The sequence below is a fragment of the Callionymus lyra genome, chromosome 1 (genome assembly GCF_982586985.1).
Source record: "Callionymus lyra chromosome 1, fCalLyr1.hap1.1, whole genome shotgun sequence".
NCBI lineage: Eukaryota > Metazoa > Chordata > Actinopteri > Syngnathiformes > Callionymidae > Callionymus > Callionymus lyra.
The window spans coordinates 26,651,996-26,678,138 of NC_141818.1; the positions used below are offsets into that span (position 1 = coordinate 26,651,996).

Consider the following 26,143-nt stretch of genomic DNA (forward strand, 5'->3'; position numbering starts at 1 on the left):
TGTTTGTATTTCAGCCTGTCCAGTTAAGCGTTTTGTGTGATTCAACCTCTGCAAATACTAAATTGATTTACTTTTATTACTGATTTTCTGCTCATCTCCAACTTTTCCAGCAGCACCCCAGTGTGCTCTTGAATGAAAGAACACAATCCTATTGCAGCAGTTTGGGAAATAGTAATGCTGTTTGCGTGAGTGCTGTGACAGTTTTTCATTCATTTTTATTCACAAGGAAAAAACCTACATCCGCGAGTTGACAATGTTGACCAAGATGCAGTGCAGACACATTTTACAAGATATTAGCAAAAAATATTTCTATATTTCTTCCCAACCAAAAGTAGTTTAAATGGTGGGAGGGTCTCTCGTGAAGTAGACATTAGATCAACCGTGCAAAGTAATAACCGCATAGAAGAATAAGGAAAACGCCTTTCCTCTACTTTCTGTAGGTTTAAACCAACAGACACTAATCTGTGTCTTGGTGTTTGTGCTGGATCTTCAAGGTGGTCTTTTGCCACTTCCTTTCATGAAAGCTCGTACGGAACCTTGTTAACACCAACACAAGGTCTATTAACAACAACTATTTTACCTTCTAAAGAGGTTGATTAATGCGAAAAAAAAAGATCAAATGATCTCCAAAAAGAAACACCATGGCAACAATATTTGCAATGCTTTTTCAATTGCACTTAAAAAAAATCCAAAAGCCTCATGGTCATTTTCCCCACACATCTGTGTCTCTGTGGATATCAACATAAATATATCTTATATTGTCCTTTTTCCTATGAGGCAGTATTTAAAACACATTATGTAAACTGGCTAGTGTAAGCTCATCATTTTTGTAAATAAAGCAGAATTGGATTATTAAAGGAAACATGATGAATAATATTCATAAGCTAGCCCTGTCACAATAAATATGACAATGTTTGAGATGAAAGTGGAGAGCACGCTCATGCCAACACATACTGTACAAATACAATTCAAATGACATGATGAAATGATATTTGAATTTAAGAAATATTTCTGCCCTGGGTGGTCTCTTGTTGAACATGCTCTGGTGCTTCAATCTTCAAGAATATGGCTTAAGAAACATGTGATAATGTGTGTGTTTGGAACAAACCTTGAATGATTGAAATATGTCTTGTGCTAAATATGCATTTCTTTCTTCTTTTCTTTTATACATTTATTTTACATGGATTTTTATAAAGCTTAAAAATGTATTTTCACAACCATATAGGCCAACAACTGTGCAGGCAAACATTAACCATCAAGGTCTTCTTACAGTATGTGGTGATTTGTATTTTATCATCCACAAGACTATTATAAAACACACTACTTGAGGAGATTTTAACAGCAAACCTCGTTTCAGCTGAAACAATGAGGAGACAGAGTTAAACTCACGGATGTGTTCAGTGGTCTCCTGCACAGTGTCTGTCTTGAGAAGGTTGTCCGCTAGCATGAAGGCGCCTGTTTCCACAGTGTCCAGCAGAAGAGTGGCTGAGTGTAGCTGCTCCCTGGTGGACAGCTCTCTCCACGCCGACTGGGCTCGTGGCTGCAGAAGATTATTCACCGTCTCCACCATTGCCTGGCACAGCAACAGAAACACACATCCGTCACCAAATAATATGACACTGTGAAAGTGAATGGACATCCATCTACATGGGTTACATCTCTCAGCAGAAGAGAACACTTATTGTGATTGACTGAAGTGATCTACCAAAAACATTAATAACGCAAATGCAGCATTCCCATGCGGAATAGCAAAAACACAAGCAACACAAAGCACATTTTAAAGAGAGCTTTTGGATCTTTTGTGTCCAACAACCACACAAAATTAATATAGGTCCCTATCAAGATTATACTTCTAAAAATCGAACACATCTATACAGACTTTTAGCGGGTAATAAATGTGTTGTAAAGCTACCAGAAAAGCAACAGGGGCCTTGAAAGGAAGATACCAATGTGTGTGGCGTCATCTGAGGGACAAAAGTGAAAAGGTTCTTTCAAAAACATATCTCACACTGGTGTCCAACTTCAACTTGTTCAGACCGTAAGCTACCTTAACTAAAGTAAACATAGCTCCCATCTCTCGCCTATTGACCAAACCTCACAGCTTCGGTTGTGTGTATGTTTTTAAGAATTATTTGATTTATTATGATATGGGCCGCTGATGAAACATTTCTGATTAGAAATGACTTGAAACTCGCAACCAACCTTTCTGCAACACATGCCTTGAGTTGTTAAGGTAATATGAGAGCAGGACTGAAGTAGGTAAAAAATAATAGCTAGCAAGCAATCTAAAAACAAATAAAAAAATTCTTCATATTATCAACATTTTCATGTCTTCCTTTATTTCCATTATGTCTAGTTCTCTTATTATTTTTGGAGACTGGAATTGTTTGTTTGATAAAGTTTACAACACTACAGATGGGACTGGGGTAGAAAAACAGCACTCCACCTTTATTTTTGGGGGTGCCAGTCACATGTTGAAACTGTTCAATTGCACACATGAAAGGTTGCTTAGCCAACAAGCAAACAAGATAATATGATTTCCTCCTTTAGCGCTCCAAGCTAATTAGCTGGGATGCATATTGGATGAGTTGGAGAAGACTACGTGTAAACAAAAACTAATTATTCCACTGCTCCTGCAAACAAACCCAAGTAGGCGCGAGTGAAAACGAAAACAGCTGCAATTTTTTTTTTCTACATCACCAAGTTTCAGGCCTCAGAATGACTAAAACTAGTAAGAGAACACATTGAAATACGCATTCATAGATTTCTTAACAAATCTGGAATAAAGCATTTTTATGTTGGAGGATTCTTTTATAATATAAAACTAGAATCAGTCCTCCTTTATGGTTTATGGATCACAAGATGGGGTACTTTGGTGACAGGAGAAGACCTTCTCCTACTGCGAAAAACTGTTGACTATTGTTGCAAGAATCATTAAAACCTGGAGTTCTAAGGATAATCTTAATGGTTCCATTAGTGAGGTAGAGGATCTTAGCTGTTAATCGTCAATTGTTATCTTTTTAACGAGCAAGACATTCTTCTTTTTCTACTAAACATCCCCATTATAATCTCATTGCTTTTGTAAGATGTCAATTGTTGATTCATTTATATTTCACTCCCTTCTTGCTCAGGAACTAATATTGAGCTGCCTCACCGAAGCCTTGAAGTGAAAGATGCTTAAATGCAAACCAAGCACAGCTTAGCCTTGAATTGTAAATGTATTCTTCATTTTGAAGAATATTGCCGACGTGTACTTTCTTTCTGACAAAATGGTGTTACCTTAAAGTAACAGGCTCCTCAACTGAAATACCATTGGATGTTAAGGAGGAATTGCTCCAAATTTGAACCTTAGAAACATTTATTTCTGTTGCATGTATATGTTAGCATGCTCGATAATTCAATGACCATGACTACTAATGGTAACTCATTATCCACCAATTCCTTAGGCCCAAACCCTCATATTTTTTTTTTGGCCTTTTTAAATTGATATTGAATCAATGGCTGGGGTCAATGTTAAATCTGGTGAAAGGTGGTGTTTTTGGAGGGTGTTTGCATTTTACATATCCATATTTAAGAACAAAAGAGCTTGAGATAGCTTGAAACATAAAAAGACAAACGTGAAAGCAATGCCTGTCAGGTACGTCCGCGTACGTAAGCAAGAGCATTTCCATGTAGCGCACGTGCATAGACACTAAAGCAGACACAGAGCAGTAAATGGGGCAGAATAGAAATGCTTTGAAGCTTCAGGGTAATCCAGCGTAAACAGCAGCAGCAAGACAGACATGCGGCTTTGGTTGCTCTTCTTCACAGGCACATATGCATGGATGGTAAGTACAAACACACCCACAGCGAGCCACACTTAGTAAAATGACTTGATGTTTGATGGATGGAAACGTGTGAGAAAGAGAGAAAAAAAAGATTTCTCCTCCCTCCACTGAGAAAGTGTATGTTTTCGTCAGGGAAGCAGGCTTATCTGCCAGTTGTTGTTAGAGTTTGTTATCCCTGACAGGATGAGTTTGAAGCTAAATCGGACTTTAAATTCAAAGTATTTCCTGGTTCTGGCTTCTATCTGTGATCGGACAAATTTGAAAATCGTCATCGAGCTTCACTGTCTCCTCAATGTGCGCCCTGATTATATTTCTCTGGCTGTATCCTTTCATTTATTCTACAATCTCTCGCTAATCTCTCTCTTGTTGGGTTTTCATTACACTTTGAGCGTACCACTGAGGGTTGTGTTGGGCAAGAGCCTTGTAACTCTTGTCAAATCGGATCCTGTGAGTGTCTTGTGCAGGAAGATGGACACTCAAAAGCTTTGTTGTTTCCTGTCTATGGCAGTTATACTGTGGTGCTTAGATAAGTCTCTTCCTTCATAACTCCATGAACAAGATGTGTCTACATTCTCCACATTCTTTGAATTCAGCCAAAGGTTGGACTTTTTAGGAATATTATTTTGATGAAGGCCAAGCTTCTAAAAATGATCCATTTAACCACCCAACAGCATCAAAGTTCTGGACACCATCAGCTTCATCAAGCAGAGATTGCCAATTAGGAAGAAACTGACTGAAGTCCCAGATGCCCGAATCAAGTGAGATGACTGACATAAAAGGAGATGTGGGGGAAAAAAAATCAAACTAGAGGGGGGAAGGAAGAATTCAATTACCTCTAGTCTCTATTAGGAAACCAAAACTCCCCCCTTTTGGCAATTAGCTCTGTAGATAATTACGCAGGAGAGTGCGCCAGCGCGACACATCCCTAATCACAGACATTTCTATACGGCCATGTTGCCATCATTTTACACCGCGTCCCAGAGGCTAATTTCAACAGTTACTAAAAGACGCTGAGATTTTTTACCCTTAAATTTCTATCTTGTCAAAAAGAATGTTGGCACGTTCACGATATTTATGAATTTATTTAAAATACGTGTCAGTTTGCATGTTCTTCTGAGCCGTGTTCTATGATGTGACATTGCTGACTGGTGCTGACACAACCAGTTTTCGTGAGAGAGCAGAGAAAAGCCTGCATCAGGAGAAAAAGATTGACCCCGTCGCCTGTGTGAAAGCAGAGAGAGAGAGGGTGCTGTGGAATTAAAAGAGGGACTCTGCAGTCGACTCCATGAACAGGAATGAGGATCCTTTGATGGTATAAATAGAGATTTGTGAGGACCAGCAATGAGCATCTTTACACCCTGATCACGGTTAGGTAGAAAAACGCATATTGCATCGAACATTGACGTTGTTTTAAAGTATTAAAATAGTTATTTCACTAGTCCAAATATTGTGACTGATCTAGACTTAAATCTTCTTAAAATAATGCAATTTTAGAAGGACTACACAAAGAGCTCACTTCTCACTCAAATAATAAGGAAAAGTAAAATAGATTAAAGAGCTGGGGCAATAGAACAAAGCTGTTTTTGAAGTAAACGATACCTTATCCATCAAAATAAGGGTCAATAGTTAAAACATGTATTAACAATATAAATGTTTAAACAGTATAAACAATATTTATATAACTGTATGGATTATGTATTGTCGACATTTCCATACCATTTAGTTATGGATCATTTTAATCAAAATATTTCTCACAATATAATCATTAAGAACTCAGTTGAACTGATCAATTCTCAGCTTGGAATAATCATCTCCACCTGAGCTCTGACTAAAGTTTGAAAAACTGGGAAGCTAAATCGTAGCAGAGCCCTGAACATACTTCCTGTCTATCTAAGAAAAAAAACAGGTCCAGATCAACAGCTGTTCTCTGTGGACTGATGTGACTGAACAAACAGAGGATAAAAAACGAATCCTTTCTATCTGCGAACACGTTTTTAATATTACTGCAATGACCATATCAGAGGTTTGTCTGCGGTGAACATGTTTGGCCTGGAAATATCTTCATAGATAAGCAAAGTATTTGATATTATATAGGAGATAATGAATCAGGTCAATAGATGAAACATTGATGTGCAGCAAAGCAGTATAGTCAAGTCAAGCAAATAAAACATCAAATTAAAATCAACTACAAAAAAGGAAAGCCAAAAGACTTCTTGCAGCATGAAATTTAAAGCTGTTTATAAATTCATAACCAGCAACTGGACAAAAAGGTTTGCTAAACTGAATCCCATGCTGAGTGTGAAAACACTTTAGGACATACAAAAAAGACAAGGTGATATGGCGGCGGAGGAACTGACAATACTAGGAATATAAAATACCTGTGTGAAAAACCTGCAGGACCTTTCTCTCTTCTGAAGCTGTGAATTCAAACAGTTCATTTGTTAGCATTGTCCCAGATATCATCATGCATGTGCACCATGAAACACACAGTAAGCATCACTTGTTTTCACACCATTACATGAAACTGCATTTAAATTAATGAATTCTGTTATACATTTACCGATAATATGTGGAAAATATTTGAAGGCAAATATATTATTTTTATATTTCTATCTAACAAAATATGGTAAAACCATAACATCTATGTAATAGTTTATTTTTTATATTTTTGTTTATGACATGTTGACATGACACATTTTGATGTTGAAGATCAGAAAGAGATTACATTGACCTTCATATTCTTATTGATTTTCAGTCCAGCAACACGAAAAGTAAGCACATTTGTGTTTGGTTGATTATTTCTTTGTAATAAACCTTAAATTGTTAAGAAGCCTGTTTATTCCTTTTTAAATGGAGCACTAATTCTAAGGAACTTGCGTTTGTGGAGTGAGCATCAGGGCTTAGTATCTGGGTTGAAGCCATGAAATACATTTTTTGCAGCATGTATGAAAAGGGTTTGTGCAACAGTGGTCAGTAGTTGTATTGTGCGGCAACTTCAAGCTGGTCTTCCACAAAAGTGATATAAAATAAAAATAAAAAATGTTATATATATATATATATATATATATATATATATATATATATATATGGCAGTAATTAATGTTGTTAAAAGTAATCAAATATTTAGCCAAAGAGTTGATGAGATTGTGATTTGAGTCTAAATCTATGTTTAGATCAATACAAAGTACATCACTTAAGATGAAATTAAAAATGTGATTTCAATCCCCACTGGTAATTATTGTTTAATATCAATGTGACTGTGTACAGCAGATACTTTCTCTGCTGTGATTTATGTCTCTTCAAATAATGAAAACCATTTATCACAGCAGTCGCTGTGAGGAAAACATAATCTGGCGATTTATATTGACAAAACTTTTTTATCTCACAACCACAGTACCTTTGTGAGGCTGCGGGCAGCGCTGTCCTTGCCTCCAGGGGTGAGGTTTCTGAGTTGGACATCGAGCAGTTCGACCAATTGGGCCATTGCCCGCACTGTTGATGGCACATCTCCAGGACGCAGGAGCCCTTTAGTCTGCTCTGCCAACTCTCTGGCAACGATCGCTGCTGTTTCACCTGACCGGAGCTACAGCAACACAATGAGAGAAAGATAGCGAGACCGTTGGAAGTGACAAAGACAATTGAGGATTGACTGCTGTTGAGCCAGATAGGGTGAGACAGGGGAGATCGAGAGTCGGGAAAGTCAAAAGTACTATAAAGTTAATAAGAAAAGTTGTAGAAAAGTTCTCTATACAGCTTCTATTGTCTTCCTGTGCTAAACTTAGCTCCAGTTTATTCAGGAGTCATTGTTTTCACAGGAAAACTCAACAGGAAACACCTGATTTATGAATTACTCACTTTGACTATTATAATAATGTTGGCACACATACTGTATATAGTCTATAAGACTTATATCAGACTGAAAGGCAAGATTTAAAAGAAAGTCATCACTTAACCCTTGTGTTATCCCTGGGTCAAGGTGACCCAAGGTGGCTTCAATAAATACATATGCAGTGGTGCATTTCAACCTTCCGGTCACCTTGACCCCGTGATAACACAAGGGTTGAAAAACATTAGAATACCAATACAATTAAACATTGGCAATAATTGTTCGCATTATAATCTATTTCTTTTTATTTGTATTCTTATTTTTCATAAGTGAGTTTTCCACCTCACTAAACTGACGTTACCCAGTAAGGGAATGTATTATAGTTTTGCAGGCTTCACACATCAACTCATGCGTCCACTGACCTTATAATTATAAACTTGAAATGTATAATAACGTAAATTAATGTGAATTAAAAAACATGAATAAAGGATTGCTAAGACAACCACTAACAGTGACCTGAAATGACTCTAGTATCAATGTTCTCTCTGGACTTCATTTCATCATTTATAGTTGGGTCAACATCACGGATAAATCTGGGACCTAAATCCTTCCTTAGGGTCAAGGCTTCCTCAAGCATGAACATTTCTCTCAGACGCTATCGTGACACACATCTTGAATCTGGGGCTCTGAGGCAGCCAGAGGGGCTCACAGAAACGTTAAGACTTACTTTCTGCATGATGTGGTTGACCCAAGGCGACGTACAGTTGCTGAGGTTAGGGCCTTGAGGATCCCAGTGGCCAAGATAGGCAATACACAAGTATGTGGCCACGCCTGCAAGATAGGCCATGAGAAAGTGATAAGGCATTGTTGACATTCACAAGCAAACACAGTTTAGCCTGAGGTTCACTGAACAGGCAGAATGCCTCGCTGTGTAATTACGTACCATGGTTTGTTGCCAGGCACACAAAAATTACCGTATTTTCCGCACTATAAGGTGCACTTAAAAGCCTTTAATTTTCTCAAAAAATGGCAGTGCGCCTTATAATCCGGAGCACCTTATATATGAACATTACCTGGTGGGTGACTTGTGTGAAAGTAAATCAGTGCCATCAAAATATTGAAAGGTTGAAATCATTTCAATTATTAAATTTGTTATATTTTAATTTCAATTATTCAATATTTTTTATATTTTAGTTTCGATTATTCAATATTTCATATATTTTAATTTCAATTATTCAATATTTGTAAAATTTTAATTTCGATTATTCAATATTTGTTATATTTTCATTTCAATTATTCAATATTTTGAATTCAAAGCATTTTAAAGTCAATATTAAAAAATACAAAGCATTTTAAATATATACAGCATAACAGTGCTACCAGACAAAACCAAACGAGCACTGAGTTACTGGATCATACTTGCATGCATAAATGATCAGATGACAACATCACTGTTGCATCAGTTTAGATATTTTTTTTTAGTATCATATTTTTTTTTTACGTATGGCGTTTAAACATGTTAAACTCTATCCTACGATCTGCATGTATGATCCAGTAAACACTTTCATGACTCTGCATCGACTAAGTTGACACGCCGTGGGCGGAATCACGTCATTGCATCATCACAAGGGGGGGATTTAGGACGCACGTCACATCGTGGCGGACAGCTATGGAGTAAGATTACTGCCACCGTTTTGAGCGAGTGTGTCTCGGTTGTTGTAAGTAAGTAATATTTATTTATATAGCGCTTTTCACTCAAAACATTTTTTTTGCACTCTGCTGTGCGCTCAACCAGTCATACACGTGAGTACATGTCATACCCGCGTGCTCTAGCTGTCATACACGTGCTCAACTCATTGCTGTGCACTCAACATTGTCTGCTCACAACACCAGTCTCACGCGCTGCTGCTTGAAGCCTTTTAAACATCATTCAAACGTCGTTACCATGGGAGTGAACGCTTAGTAAAGTTTGACTTTATCTGACTGTTTTGTTTAAATTCCCTTTAGCACAGCTTTATCTAGTGGATGCATAACGCAACCCCAGTCAAACGTTTGACTGTATCTTTTATTCTATGCGCCTTATAATCCGGTGTGCTGTATTTATGAAAACAGTTCTAAAATAAGCCATTCATTGAAGGTGCTCCTTATAATCCGGTGTGCCTAATAGTGCGGAAAATACAGTAATCATGGCTCAAAAATATTAGAAGCATCCTCTGAAGCTCATGACATTTCTTCGATGATCCTACTGATATTTCTGTGAATACTGACTGATAATTGAATTGAATACATGCTGTTCTGTTCTCACCCAACGTTCCTACTGGGCACGGTTGCTTGGCTGTCTGGCCCTGCTGTGTTCTGGGCCATGATATGTCCGCGGTTACTCTTGGACTGCAGAAGTCCTGTGGAGGAAGAGCTGGGGGTTGAGGGGCAGCTGGAGGGACGTGCAAGGGTGGATAACGTCCTGCTTTCTGGTTGGTGTCTGGGATCTGATTGGTATCAGATGATGAACCGCCGGCCGGAATCACTGGAGGCTGGCGGACTGCTGTCGTTGTCCGGTACCGCTGGCCGGGAGACGTCGTGAGGAGGGGTCGAGGAGTGGTGTAGTAAGGCGGGGAACGGGTGGTGGTGCGGCTGGTTGACGATGAGGAGGACCCACCGCCGTTGAATGGTGGACCTACACCCCCTCCTCGATTTGGAGGGATGAGTGGAGAACGGTAATCTAAACAGAAAAGAATCACAACAAGTTTAACTTTTTTAGCAATATAATAAATAAAACAGAAAAAAGTAAATCTGATTTTTTTTTCAAACAATAAACCAAACATCATTTTAAACAGCTGCGAATTTATTTGATTGTTTCAGATTTTGGTGAAAGCTGCCAAATAAGATCACATTATACAGCCAGACACGTCCCCAGAGTATTTGTTCACTCCTCACTAAATATTCTCAACTTTTTAACTATTCTTATGAGAATGCTTCTGCTTAACCAGGCAGAAACATCCGTTCTGCGTCATGCATGATTCATAGCACCATAATATAATTGGTGCCAGGCATGCTGAACTGCACAGTACATTGTTTTTTTTTTACCTTTGATTTTTACTTTTGATAAATAGAACAAGCATCCCAGTCTACACTTTTTTATTGTATGTTTATTTGTTTTAATCTCATCCTGTCCTTTACATCAGTTTCTATACATTTAAAAAAAGAATCATACAGCACTTGTTTTTCTTTTATTCACGTTTAATTTTTTTTTTAGTTTTTTTTTTAAAACAACGTTTTTTAATTTGTAGTCAACCGAATTATGTGCTGCAATTTGCAACAATTTGAATCTGTATTCCGAAATATTTTCAACTGATCAGACAAGATATTTATTGAGACGGAAAATTAGCTCTTTTTATTTCTGCCTCTTAAATTTCTGCCTTTTTCTATTTCAGTGAAAATGATATTTACTTCATAATTTATTTTATTTATTTATTCTTAATGTTACATATCAATTTCTTTATCCATTTTACGAAACATATATAAACACATATACTCTTCCTGAATGAGCTAACATTGACAAACCCACATGATCATATATTTGACTTTTCACATTCAGCCTATAAGCAAACGCTTGAAAGTCTCAAGCGGCTCTGGAGCGAAAGGTTGCTTCCCTGCGGGTTCGAACACTGTGACATTGCCATGATGGAATAGCACATAAGCAACAAGTTAGAGCGAAAGGCACTAGTCTCTAGTGTTGATGACGTGCCGTGGTACATTCGGTAAAAGGTGTGACGGTAGGTATAGGCGAGAACATAAGGTGTTTATAACATCTAATAATATCTTTAATTAAATATCCGTCTCATCTCCTTCTCCTCCATCCATCTGCCAGACTGACAGAAGTCAATGGAGTGTTTCCTTTACCTAAACTGCAACGCTCCGTGTTCCTGAATCACTGTCGCCCTGCCTCATGCATTCTCCAAGGGACATTGCAATCAATCATGTGTGGCAACACAAGCCTAGAGACCGGCCGTCAATCTTCCTTTTACTTTCTCTGCTACTCACTTCCCACGCTTCTTTGGCGAGTACTTTCATTTGAAGAGGTTGTGATGAACACCGGAGAGGCTGGTTGGAGGTAGAAAAACACATAAGGTGACTGAGATTAACCAACCTGGGATCTCTAACTCAACTCATTCTCCACATGTCCAGATGTATCAACTCTCCTGCAACGTATCCACCCTTCTTTAATTCAACATTGAATTAGTGTCAAACTGACTTTCTGGAGCTATTGCTCTCAGGCTTGTGAGGCAATGGGAAGGGACTAATATGAAGGGTGGTTTATGATGACTTCATCTTTGCTTGTGATCCTGGAACAAGTGTGTGTATTGAACAATTTTATGGCGTGATGTGTACGTGACTTCATCAAGCTATCGCTGCACGTGAACGTAAACAAAGCTTTCAAAGTGATCTAAGCATTTATTGTAGCTCTAACTTTGATTTATTCTACCGTTGGCCTTTTCCTTTTTACTGTTAACAACCCATATACTTTGCTCTTGATCAGACAAGAAAAAGGACTGTTATGACTCAATAAGCTCTAAACTACTTTGGCGAACAAGAGAAGCATTACATAACACCGTGAAACATTTACACGCACAAAGGCAAGAGGTTGTTCACATGGTGACTAAACGCCAGCATTTATGCCCAAAGGCCTTTGAGTTGATGCACAATGACAAGCTCCTGATGTCACAACACAGATGTCCTGTCACTCTCACTTACTCTGATTTGAGGGTTTCACGTTTGCTTTCGAAGCTCTTCAAAAAAGAAGCTGCAAAAGAATCCACCAAGAGCAGCGCTATATACTGAATATCTTAAAAAAAAAATCAGTGTTAAAAATACCTGTCTGCAGTCTGCAATATGCAGATCGATTTTCAAGATTGCAGAATGAAAAAAGCCCCTCATAGTCGAATTGGGTATCGGTGAAAAAGCTGTGATCCACGCATCTGATCCTAGAAGTTTAATAACTATGTTAGTGCTGAAGTCACGCGCCGGTGCTGGTAAAGCCGCTGCTAACAGCAGAGCTAAAATCTGCTGCACAGAAGACACAAGCGGTTGTTTGGAGAGGAAAAAACGCTTTATTGATTTAACACCACTATCTTTATTAAGCATTTCGAGAAGCATAAAAAAAAGATATATACAGATCGGAGAAAAAAGAAAGAGGAAACAAATTGAAGCAGTAAGCTTGGCTGTTCTGTAGAGACGAGAGAAACTTTAAATCGTGTTGATCCCAGATCAAATTTATGATCAAGTTTGAGGATTGCAACAGAAAACTCTCATCATTATTCAATAAATCCAGCACCACGCAGTATCTGTCAATGCTGATGTGATTGTTGAGTGCTTTTCTAGTAAAATTGTGTTTTAAACCATGTTCTTGAACAAAAGTCATCCAGACCTCTGTGCTCTAAGGTCCTTCTATGCATGCGCACCTTTTATTGAATTTATGTACTGTACATAATTTGTGTTGTTTGTTTGAGTGTTCTTCTTTTACTGTATCTACATTTATTCTCAAAACCTCTAAGAATACTTTTATTTGACTTGTTTAATGTAAGTGTTATTACAATTATTATTATTAAGTTCTTGACCTTTAGTGATCACTTACTAAAATGTGCCACATGTCAATGCCATATGATTTGACTTTTTATTTAAATACTTGGATACAAACAAATGAATGTTTTGCAAAAATAGATGCAATGTGTGGTAATAGTGCACACATTTAAAGAAGTTGTAATAAAAATTGTAAAAAAGGGCATAAATGAAATTTCTTTGTATGAAGACACGGGTCTCAAAAGAATACCATTTTAAAACAGTAAACTGAACTGACTAGCACAACAGTTTATACTATTTTGATGTGAAAACTTTTGAAAATATGTGATTATGCTATTCATAAAAACAATTAAAAAATGTAAGATTTTTAATACACATTATATACAGTATATATATATATATAATTTTTTATTTTATTTTATTTTATTTATTTTAATAGAGATAATAACATGAATTAAATTACAATTGTTCATTATTATGTTTTTTTCCTCAAAGCTAATGTCCTAATAATATTTTTTAATAATTTTCAGGCGATCGTTTTTTGGTTGTGATTTTGTTCTTAATTTACACAACCATCTTATTTAATTCATTTTTATTATCATTTATTTTTTTAATGGAAAATTAATTCAAACTATTTTTGTGTTTGCATTTATAGTACACAACTAACCAGTAACTAAGGCCACCGTGGACAGTTTCAACATTTGAGAGGATATGCAGTTGTTTAAGAGCAAGACTGTAGATATTATTATCCCTAATACGTGTGATGTTCCTCATTGCCTGTGCACACAAGCGCACACTTTCAAGTGTGATAGATCCTGGGGCATTACAGCCAAACTAGCTGCAAATTGTGATAACTCATGGCCCTGTGGGCTAAAAGTCTTAGGGAAAAAGTAACAAACATTTTTCTTTAGTCACTACATGCACCATGATTAAAATACTTAATCTCACATCCTTTTTTAAGCTCTTTGGTTCAAATAATTTGCATACACAAAAGGCTCTTAGCGAGCTGCTCCAGCATGCTGATAAGACAGTGGAGCACTTCAAAGAAATGATACCGGGAGAACAAATAAATAAATAATGTAGGTTCTCACAAAAATGGCTTGAAGTTCAAACCATGTTGCACATTTAGTACTGTTCTTGCACATGACTCTCCTCCACCGCAAGAAACACACCTGCAGGAACTTTGCCAATTACACTCCTTTTCTTTATCTCAGGGAAAGCTCAAAGCTGAAACAGCACAAAGATACATTGTTGTCTTGCATGGTTTTTTTATATACACCTTTTTCCATGATTAGGAAACATAACTTTTGGCAACATGGGACATTTATTAAACTATTTTAGGGTTGTTGCAAAATGAAATGCTCAAACTGATTATTTGCACAGAAATAATTATTATTTATTATTTATTCCTAGATTTAGACTATTACTTTCACAAGACTACAGTTCCTTACTCTCTTTAGATAAACTGAAATCTTGTCCCATTTGAATCCTGCCCATCATTCCATCCGTCCATAATGCACTATGTCCTTTAAAATCTAACAGTTTCTTTTCTTTTCAATACTGAGAGCTGAGAGCTCACAGAAAAATAATTCTACATAATGAACATGATTTATGTGTCTATGTTCATTTTCAAGTTGTTACCAATCTTTCCATTGCAAATTTAATCATACAATTTAAACATTTACATCAACAAAGGTATTTATGATCAAATATTGGTCATAAACTATATTTAAATGAGGGAGACTTAACTAGGATCTGGAACCTCACAGTTTGAATAAAGAAAGGGTCTGTTGAATAAAATACAGAGCAAATCAAGGTCTAAATACTTGTTCTGAAAGCACCAATATGTAACATTTTGACATTATTATTTTTTATATTCTCCACTGGCTATTATTTAACAACGCTCTTCTCCACATAACTTCAAAGTAGTGGGTCGGACACAGTGTTTTGATATGAAGTACGGAGATCATTGTCTGAATTTACCGGATAGAGATGAAACCAGAAACTGAAACAAGACTCTTCTTGTGGCTTTGTAAACAAAAACAGCATCAGTAAAATGGCGACACTGAAACAAAGAATTGACGACGTTGCAGTTACACTTTTCTGACTGTAGGGGGAACTAAAAACAAATCTCTTTATATTAAGGGTCTTTAAGCTTTATCAAAATCAAGGAATTCACACATATTTTGCCAGTCTTTTCATAAAAAATATATTAAGATTGCTTGTTCATTTGGTTAATATATATAAAGTATATGTGTATGTGTGTGTGTGTGTCTGTGTTTGTTGATGATAATCTGTTGTGTTTTACTCACAACGTAAATATGAATTATGAAGAAGCTGTAAATGTGATGTGATTAACAGACCATTTCCCATTAGCAAATACAGAATAAAACTTAAAAGTCGATCAAGTTTGGGGTGGAGATTATAACGGAGCGGAGATTATAGCGAAGTTTCAAACTTTTTATAAAGTCATATAATGAATAACTCTGAACAGATGTGTTTACACGCAGTTACCATGACATCAACTTGATCTTCAGACAACACATGCGTAAAATAAGACTGCTTGGTCGGTCTTTTGAGTGGCAGGCTACAATAGAATGACCTCAGCTTGACCTTTGATCCACTGTGTCGGGTTAAGAACATTTCTAAATGACCAGCTCGGCTGTAAACGACTGAAATCCCAGAGCCTCACTTCCTCCTCAGGCCAAGCATGGAGATTCTATTGTTTCCATTTGTTTACTTTACCCTCTCCTGTCATTTGCTTTTCTTCTGTGAGCTCTCCAGCTCTTGACCTTTGAGCTACTTTGCAATCAAGTGTCAAAGCTATGTGCAACAGGAAATGTTGGGAACAAGACATAATGTGAAGAACGACATGAGTCAGCCATTTGAGTGGAGACCTTTCAACACATCACTGATTAGAAAATCCTCATTAGACTCCTGCATGTGAGAAATTTTGTTCAATTGTCTCCGTTTGTATCAATAATAAATAGCAGACTCAATCCCCTGTATGTGTCGCAAAAGTGGTTTTGAAAATGTGGACAAGTGCACATTTATTTAAATGATTGTTTCCATTGATGGAGACTGAAATTACCTGTATACTTTTTATGTCATAAAAAAGTTAAAAAAAAAAGGTAATTTTCTGCATCAATGTTTATTTTCTTCGGTTGTTTCTTCACATGATTTACCATTGTGAGTGTGTCTTTAATCAATTAAATCAATAAAAAGACATTTAAAATTGAAAAACACAACCCTTAATCCTCTCACTTTATCTTCCGACATTTCTTGTCGAAATGTCTTGTTCGTTGAAAACCCAACTCTCCTGACTAACTAACATGTTTTAAATGTCTTGCTCTCCAAGATACAGCACGGTCCTCATCATGACGATGTTTTAAACTAATTGCTATAAAGTTCTCCCCTGTCTGAAATCTCGGCGAATGAGAGGTTACGAGAGCGAAGACCATTATGATGCGATAATGGTCTTGTCTCATATTTCGAGAACAAAAATCACCCGGCTTCTTTCTTTATATACACAGCAGAGTGGGTGTGGCTATGGAAACTATATTTTAGCAGTTTTCAGTGGGCGGGTCTGAATCACATTTTCTAATGTAAATATTAGTAGAAAAGAGATCAATTTAAGAGACACTTAAATCTACACATTAGCGTCCCTTTAACTGTGTTCTATCTCATTCTTTGTCCAACATTTGTCTTTTCTCTCTCTCTCTATTTATCCATACAATCTAGCCTCCATAACTAATGCTGTCCTCCTGATATGTCTGATCCCTTTCTAGTCACTCCCAATAAAACCCTCTGTTTCCCAACATACCTCTTGCCTCTGCCTCTTAACCAGCTCTACTGTCCTTTAAATTTGCTGGAGTAATAGATGGTTGGACCACTTATAGGTGGATACAATTCCACCCATTTGAGAGTTGACTGAAGGGAAAAATATTTTTTGACTCACTCTATGCTTAAAACAGGAAAAAGACAGACCAACCATGAGACACACTCTATTTGATCTCAGCTAGACCTCCTTTTTTTTCTTTCCAATAGCCCCTCCAAATTTCTCTTTCCCTTTTTTTCAGCAGAGATTAAACTCTGCTTTCTAGACACACCTGTTCTCTGCCTGCAGTGAGTCTGTATCGATTGCATCGCCCGAGCCAGGCTCTCTGCGTGCTTTTGGCTTACGTACACCCTTCGCTCCATCAAACAGCAGATGCCGAATTAAGCAGGCCTAGCCAGGGTAACAAGATGGTCCAGGACACCCACGGGTGTGCAGGGAGGGAAGACTGAAGGAGGGAAAAATGATGTGTGCATGCTCAAGACGCAAAGTGGTAGATATGTCTAAACATTTTTAACAAAAGAAGACAACAGGTAAATAGTAGCAAATAATTGTCGCTGTTCTAAGAAATAAAGGAAATTTTGGTTAGTTAGCAGGGTCTAATCTTTGAGTTTAAAATGTTTCATCTTCAGGTGTCCGAGACAACATAAAACAAGGTCTCTGGCAGGCAGGTTCCCATACAATCTGATGTTTATTATTTGCAATTTCTAGAAATCTGATATTGTTGAGATGAGAAAGTTCAGTTTCATTTACCATCCTGTAACTAATAATAAAGTGAGAATCATAACCACCTTAAACATTTTCTGTACAATAAAACACATTCCAATTCATAATAATTTCAATTTTCATGGCCCTACTAGATTTTAGGCAAATGGCACTGGTTTCGTAAAATAACCAAAGTCAATTTTCTTTATCCATACAAGAAAAAAACTTTAAACTATAATATTAGCAGGTAAGAGGACGCTACATAGTCAGAAACGGGAATTAGACCCGTGGACGGATTCAAGTAAAAACACATGATCGAATACAAGAATACAGTAACTATTTTAACACAGTCGATTAATTAAAATTCAACAATTAACTGCAGCATTTTAATATGATTTACATCCATTACCCTGACAGATAAACACAGATAGAAAACCTACCCTTCCTGACCAATGGTTTATAGCAGTGTTTCTAAAAGCTTTATACCATAATCATTTATGATGATCATGTATGAACTAAAGCTGCCAGATTGTAAATAAGATCCAGTAAGTCAGAGTGATCTCTTGTGAACGCTGGCTTGGGGATTGAATAAAAATCCTGTCCTACTGAAAAGAATATGAGCCTACGTCCAGTGGCTCTGCCCACTTGGCTACTAACAGAACATGTTCAGTGTACAACTGGAACAATATCAATATCTGCCAAACTCCTTACTCTCAATTTACTGGTCAAATCTTGCTCTAGACATAAAATCCCAAATGGTGGAACGACCTCCCCATTTAGATCTCCATGTGTCTTACCCATATCTGTGCCCTTATACATACTTATTTAGCAGAGTTACATTTGTCACTCAAGGAACTATTACTTGATTAGTACTTCTTCTTTTTTTCTTTTTTTTTTTAAAAAGGGCGCTTGTAAATACGAAATTGTCATGAAGCGAAATAGAAAATTAAGTAAACTTATTAAATAAAAAGACATTGTGTAACCATCTTTAATCTGTCATAAAGACAGCTGATTATAAATACCCAAGAGATTCTTCATTTCCTCAAACTTCATGGCTCACTTAAACTGTCATTGCATATCTTTTAAAAACTCAATTTAAAAGGAAACACAAACACCCCGCCATCCTCTCTCCCCCATTGAAAAGTATATTAGACCTTGATAAATACTAGTTCGATCATTACCTTCTTTTTTTTTAAGAATGTGTAAATCATGCACACTCGTTAATTAAATCCTTGTCAGCCCGAATGATGGAGCAGAGTTTGGTGGAGAGCAGACGGTGTGGCAGGATTGATCTAACATGTATTTATCTCTCACTGGTCAGCATTCTGGCTTGTTGATGTGCACCGGAGGTCACTCTTCACATTGATCTCCTCTTTAGAGCCTTCAGACACACCTCCAGCTCCATTATGGGAGTCGCTCATCAAACTCAATTGTTCACCGATAGCATATGCACACTCATAAATAGCCAAACACAATGTTATGTTCTAAGTACATCACATATAGAAACCTGCAGATCGGTAGAAACCAAATTTGATGCTATCTCCTCCTCTCTCTCGATGATCTCCCTCTATTATCCCTTGTACTACACCTCTAACTATGTGTAAGGTCACGTGCTAATTCAGACATCATTTAATAAGACGCGCAGTCAGACTGCCTTGACCACTACATCGAAAGGTGCTAAAAGGCAATTACACTGGGCAAATAGCTCTTCAGGCTCCTGGGGCCTCAACCCTCGCAGCCAGAGAAAGAAAGAGGGAGAGGAAGGACTCTGACCTCACTTAGCCCTTTGCCATTAGAGTTAAGACAAAATTGCTCTTATGGTTTTTTTTTTATTCCATAAAGTACTTTTTTGCTGATCGGCCAACTTAACTGAAGTGCAAAATACATTTCGATACATTTGCAGTTTCTACTTAGTATTAATTGACGAAGTGGCAACATTCGTTCACCACCCAGCTATTTTATATTTTCCTTTTTTTAATCCTCCTTCATTGGAGCAGTACTATTATTATCTGTATTACTGTCTTCCTTATATAACATCTTAGAAAACAAGCAGTATGACAAAGACAGACGTTCAATTTGAGGTTAACTTACCATTGTTGCCAAAATCCAGCGAATACTTGACGACATGATAGTTATTCCAAACGTAGAGGAGGTTGTCTCGAGGATTATAATCCACTGCAGCGATGTACTGGTAGGAATTTGGGAATGGGATGTTCACAGTCATCTCTTTGCTCTTGTCCGTGCTGTACATGTAATCGATCTTATTCCCCGTCCCTTCATTGTCGTCGTCCTCGTAAACAGTCTTGACAACGTAAAGGACGCCGCATATCATGAAGGCGTTGGAGGCCGAGCGTTTGTCGTAGGTCGTGTCCCAGGAACCCTCGACGCGGAGCGTGTATGGGTTAAGTTGACTCACCACAATCCGACCATTGTTCTGTTCTGTGGCGTAGATCACCCACAGTCCATTCTCATCCACAGCCAAGTCGATATCCGACTTCCCCCCCCAGCGGTACGGCGAAGTGTCGTGATAGTTGGCGTTAGCAATGATGGCCTCTCCGCTCTTAATGCGTGTGCGCAAGTCAAACTTGACAATATTTCGGGTGCGTTCCTTGTTGAAAAATAGAGCACCGTCGTACACGACAAAGCCAGTGCCGTCCACGCGATGAGGGAGTTTGTAAGTAGTGGTGGGTCGACCAGCAATAAAGTCCTCCTTTGACGAGTACTCGGTCAGGGTGTCGGTGCGGTATGGAGTCCAGGGCATGTAGTAGATCTTGTCAGAGGCATGTAGGGGGTCTTTGCACCACGCTCCAGACTGGTGGTCAGATTCAAAGAGATGCTCACTTTGGTAAACTCCTCGGAGAATCCCCGGACATAAGAAAACTAGAATAATGACAGTGAAGAATCATTAGATATGTGAGATATGCCAGTTTGGTTCTATTCACAAATACATGTACATTTTGGGAAACATTTGACATTCGAGCCCCTTTCTTCAGACACAAACTCACTTTTCAAAACAACTGACTATGAGGGAAACTGAGATCATAATAGGGAGAAACAATGACGGGTTGACTGAAGAACTTTATTTTACGAGGAATTTTATTTTTATAATATAAAATGTTGAAAGATATTCAATGAATCTATAGCAGTATAAAACAATAGCATTATATTACCTAAAACTCTAAATCTAAGAACAAATGTGTTGTTCTATTATCCTGTGTGTGAATAGTCAAACTACATTTTTCTTTCTGCTTTCTCGCAATTTTTTCAAGCATTTATTCTATTTAAATTTGTGCTTTTTATTTTTTTTCCCATTTTAAAACCGCAGGCAAGATATCAGTTATTTTAATAACAGAGGCCTCATTTATAATTTTTTCATTCCTTTCTGTTGTCAAATAAATTATGTTTTCAGTAGAAAATACTGACTCAATCCTGAAACATAATTTCTGCCATTTATTATTGGGACTTATTGGAATATAATCAACTTCAATTGAGTTTTTGTGTGTTTGTTCTTTCAAAAATCCAAATATGTAACAGTGACAAATGCAATACCATGCAACCCAACAACTGGATAATGGTTTTGTTTAAAATCGTGAAAAATGAGTGTTCTCCACAGCCTCTCATTTCCTGCTCCATCCTTCCTCCCAGACTCCTCATTAGTTCCCAAGCTCTCTTCACTCTTTCCCTTTCTGTGAGAAAATCACGACCAGAGACGCAAACACATCTTTTATCGCCTGCTGTTTCTGCGATTATTACAATAATTCGATCACCACACATCCATCTTGGAATACTGAGGTCACGTTTTATGAGGCTTGTGGGAAACGTAAATTTGGGAGAAGCAGTGCGACCAGATACACACAGCCATGCAGCAGATGCACATTGTGGTTTTCCAATTTGGCTCAATAAGTCCAGATCAAGCGCAAAAGGCTGGATGGTATTGATTCAACTTTTATTGTACCGTCAAAGCTCGGAGAAGATTTTCACATCATTGGAAATATTAAATGTCACTGTACTCCTGTGTTCATTAAAAATGTGCTCCACCTCAGGATACTTGAAGTGACATTTCATCTGTAGCACCCGAGGAAGATGAGCAGAGAGTGTGTCTAATGAGCAGCGTGTCTGACTTGCTACTGGATGACAGGAAGCAGTGACTTCACACAATTAGCATTTGAATGTGAAGACTGATGATTGTCTTACCTTTTTGTTCCACTTCTGCAGGAGCAATCAGAAAACGACGAGGAGGGGAAGAGACAAGAGAAATAGATTAATGGTGCAATAATAAGGAAATCGTGATAAGACAATATCAGATTATCGTAATCTTTCTCTTATTTCAAGCCAGTCCTGTGAGTGCCAGGCTCTCTCTTCCAGTGTGATCGGTAATGACGTTACATAAGCATTTGCGCAGACTACAAAAAGGCTGCTTTTGGCAGTAACGCAAGTTCCATATGTGGCACTCAGACACACACAGACTGCATTAAACATGTTCCACATGTGCCCAGCGGAAATGGAAAGAGACTTATTTTAGCACTTTTTCAGCCTCAAATTCTCATTTTGAAAAGGTTGAACCAAAAACGATTTTTATGTTGTGTGACTCATATGTTGATTTACTCAAGGAGAAAGAAGTCGAGTTTGCCAGCCTGTGCGAAGATTGGTTAAGCTGCATGAATTCTTGATATTGTGCAATAAAGCGTATTACAACATATCTTGAAAGTATCTATTTTAAGATTTGAAGCTTATATTAAGCTTTGTTCTTTAGTTAAGATTCAAGAGACATTTGATTATGTCTGCAGATATATGTCTAAATAAATGAACCGTTAGAACAAAACAGTTGACGGCTTTGCATGTATGATAAATATAAATCTTCCAGGGAAATTACAAAATTTGTTTTAGCATGTACATATGTCAGATCTTCACATGGAATCAAATTGACCATTCTTGATCAATCATCTTGAGATCTACAGACAATTTAAAGTACTCAATCAACCTCTATGTTTTTAACAGCATGCAGGAACGCGGAGTTCCCCGAGTAAACCCATGCGAGCACACAGTAAGGACACAGGTCAAACAGGGTGGTTGCCGCCCCCGATCTAAAGATGTGTTTAACGTCAACAATATTGTGTCTGATACGTTATAAAAGTGCCTGGAGCGTGATGGAACTTGAATTAGGCTAATTTAATTCAGCTTAAACCCCATTAATAAAAATTCTGGTGACGCAAAGTTGACAAGCTAATACCTCTGTTGTGTGTCACCTATTCCTCTGTTAATGCCTGTGCAAACATCTGTGAGCAGAAGTGAAGCTTAGCGGCTGCACTTGTTTGCTTCAATCTCAACACAAGCAGCTTCTCCATTATATTCAGAGCGTTATCTTTGCAGCTTGGCGGCGAGTTATTCGTGTCACCTCTGAGTAAAATGGGCACACTTGCTCCTAGCCTCTTAAACATATGAATTCCATTGCACCTTGCTCCCCGGGGGACTGAGTGGATTGTGAACATGGTAAAACCTAATCCCGCAGGCACTTCCCTGTGTCTCTTTCAAGGCCGTTAGAGACCCGGTGAATGGAACTGGTCCCACGAGACGAGAGAGAAGGATGCAGTGGAGGAGAGGAAAGAAGAAATGACGAGATGAGAAGTGAGAGATGGAAAAAAAAGGAAGACAGAAAGACAGGCCCTCAAAGGGAAACATTGGGCTTGTGGATGGTGCGTGGTTAAATATAGCAACTGCACTATATATCGCAGCACACATGCATAAATTCTCCATTAACACGTTGGAGCTGAAGACTCATCACTCAGCACAAGACATACTCCAACATGTGCGTCACACGGATGTGTACCATGCACAACACATAAACACAAGCGACCATTAAGTCCTCGGCTCATGAAAGATGCAAGCTAACTGATGCGGCTTAACACAAATGCTGTATAAATAAGCAATCTTAGACGGTATAAAACCCCTAAAACAAGGCTGTTCATGGGGCAAGGGGCCGAAGGACGTTCTTCGCAAACAATCTAATTAGCCTTCCATTAAATAAACACACACAAGAAGATACATTTGATATAAATGAATCAATAAAAGCACACAAAACTCTTTGAGCCTAAGCTGAATACACTGTTTAATTGGCACATTGGCACATCTGAGTTGAGGTTTATTCAACTTGACACAGAACTCCTGCTCTTAAAATGTCTTCATTCCTGTGGTTGGTTATTAACTGAATTTACATTATGTTCGACTTTTTTCTTGGAGTACACACTTCCAAGATTACAAAAAGAAATATAGGACACAGGATGTATGAGACCAGGTGGTAGAGTAACAGTGGAGGAGAGAAAATGAGGTTTGATGAGGATGGCAGACAACGAGTACAAAGAACACATTAACTGATAAAAGATATAGTGAGAGTGGACAAGGTGGAAGTGGACCGGGAAAGTCCAGAAATTCAGGAGTGCAACATATAGGGAATTGTAGTCAAAGATAGGTGGACATATATGAAAAGAAAAGCAAAAATTCCAGTGACCGTCAATGACCTTGGGCACAGGCCAGCCAGGCCGACAGGAGATCAGAGATAAGAGCGTTGAGGCAGCTGTCAGCGCTCATCTGCAGGAGACTTAACCTGGCTCTGTGCTTACACAAGAACCCTCCTCCAGCGCACACACTTTGTCATTTCTTTGGACATATTCTCTCTTAATAAAGCTTAGATTTTCAATAAAAATGCTAATTAACTTTTTACATTGGAAAGTCAGGGTAAGACCTCTTCTGCATCACAATGAGAGCAGAGTGCAGACAGAAAGAGAAACTCAGCAGTTCAAAATCCTCTTTCTCTAATACCTTTACAGTTTTGAAGACAATAAAACCAAAAAACACTTTTTATTTTAGTAGACACAAAGGAACTGTTTACAAATGGACAATGTTTAAATTGTGAGATAGTATAGAAACTATTGTATTATCTTTAATTCTACAGGGAGCACACTTATTTTCCTATGAGTGGGCTCGTTCTTTTGTTTACCGCACACTTTCAACCCTAACTAAAGTATTAAACTTGTTCTTAATTAAAAGTGGTTTGTAAACATGTAACCACAAACCAAAAATAAAGTTGGATTTAAATGAATGAATTCAACAATTGGGAGAAATAGAAAGGCCGGAGTGGGCATCAAAGGTCTGCCTTTTTCTTGACCTTTTTTTTTATAAGTACGTCAATCTATGGAGTTTTTTGACATTGCAGCCTCTAGGAAGCGCTCCAGTAGAGAGAACTATATATATATTTTTTTATTTCAGTTGTGAATAATGATGGAAAACACAAAGACAAATCCTTGTACATTGTTATTTTTCAGAGCAATCCGTTTCTATTTTAGACTCATATGCAAAAATCTAAGTGTAGCGATATAATTTACCTACTTCCTGTCTGCTACAGTAAAGCTTAAAATATAGACTACGTTTTAAGTTAATGTTTAAGTTTTAACTAGAACAATTCCTCTTGCAGCTTCGATAGAAGATGGACGTTACAGACGAGCACCACAGACGTATTTGGATGTTTTTCAAGTGCGTCATTTTGGACAGAGACGACAGGTTATTAGTCACTACATTAAAATTGACTTAAATTGTTCCCATGAACTCTTAAAAGGAACTGTTTACTAATAATTCCAACCTTTACTCGACCTAAGGGTGCGTAGAAAATGAGTGAATTTTGAAACTGGCCAGTTTGCTCGGCGCACGACTGCCCCACAGTCCCTTCGGTACAGTGTGATGGCTGAAAAAAATGTGGATTTATTTTTATTTTTGAGAAAAGCCGAAATCATGCAGTGCAAGAGGCAAGATAAGCACCGGTGCAGTTTTTTTTCAACTGCAAGAACACAAGAATGAAAGGATGGGAATGTCAGAGCCCGAGAGTGTATGTAGGCACCAGAGTGGAAATTATTAGAGCTTCTAGCAAAAATAAAGCACATTTGATCCATTACCATTTTTTTTCCAGTCGAAAATGTATATCTGTGTCATTTGGAGTTAGGTGTGCTAACCCAGTCAGGTGGATGAGATGCTTAATGAAACAGTGTGTGAGCCATCCTCATGGTACTGACCCAACACATTGTAGAGTGGTTTGTGAAATTGATCACCTTGACATTGAGATCTGACAGTTACTGATGTTTGTTGTGGTTTGGACACATTCCGTTCATTATTTCTCTGCCATCTTGTTTAGGATTATTCATCAGTATTTGACTCTTAAACTTTAGAGTTCATTTGAACGGTGTTCTGTTCTCTATGACTTGCTTTAAAAAACGTATGGATTACTTAAAAAAAAGATATATATATTTTCAGTGTGCTCTGCAAGTGACTCCGATACACTAGTGCAATCTTCCAATTTAGCTCATCGCTAATAACAATATTTCAATG

The 26,143-nt window shown here is 37.7% G+C and overlaps 1 protein-coding gene across 7 annotated transcripts in view; it reads right to left on the reverse strand.

Annotated features, from left to right (window-relative positions):
* Positions 1–26,143, reverse strand: part of adgrl3.1 (adhesion G protein-coupled receptor L3.1) — a 90,510-nt gene that overhangs the window by 24,630 nt on the left and 39,737 nt on the right. For all 7 annotated transcript variants that reach the window (XM_087798386.1, XM_087798392.1, XM_087798390.1 and 4 more), the window contains 7 exons: positions 21,965–21,979; positions 19,862–20,650; positions 9,959–10,372; positions 8,381–8,484; positions 7,225–7,410; positions 6,206–6,244; positions 1,390–1,573 (listed from right to left, as the gene is read on the reverse strand). In XM_087798386.1, coding sequence (XP_087654512.1) covers positions 1,390–1,573; positions 6,206–6,244; positions 7,225–7,410; positions 8,381–8,484; positions 9,959–10,372; positions 19,862–20,650; positions 21,965–21,979 — 1,731 coding nt within the window. The remainder of the gene's footprint in view (positions 1–1,389; positions 1,574–6,205; positions 6,245–7,224; positions 7,411–8,380; positions 8,485–9,958; positions 10,373–19,861; positions 20,651–21,964; positions 21,980–26,143) is intronic.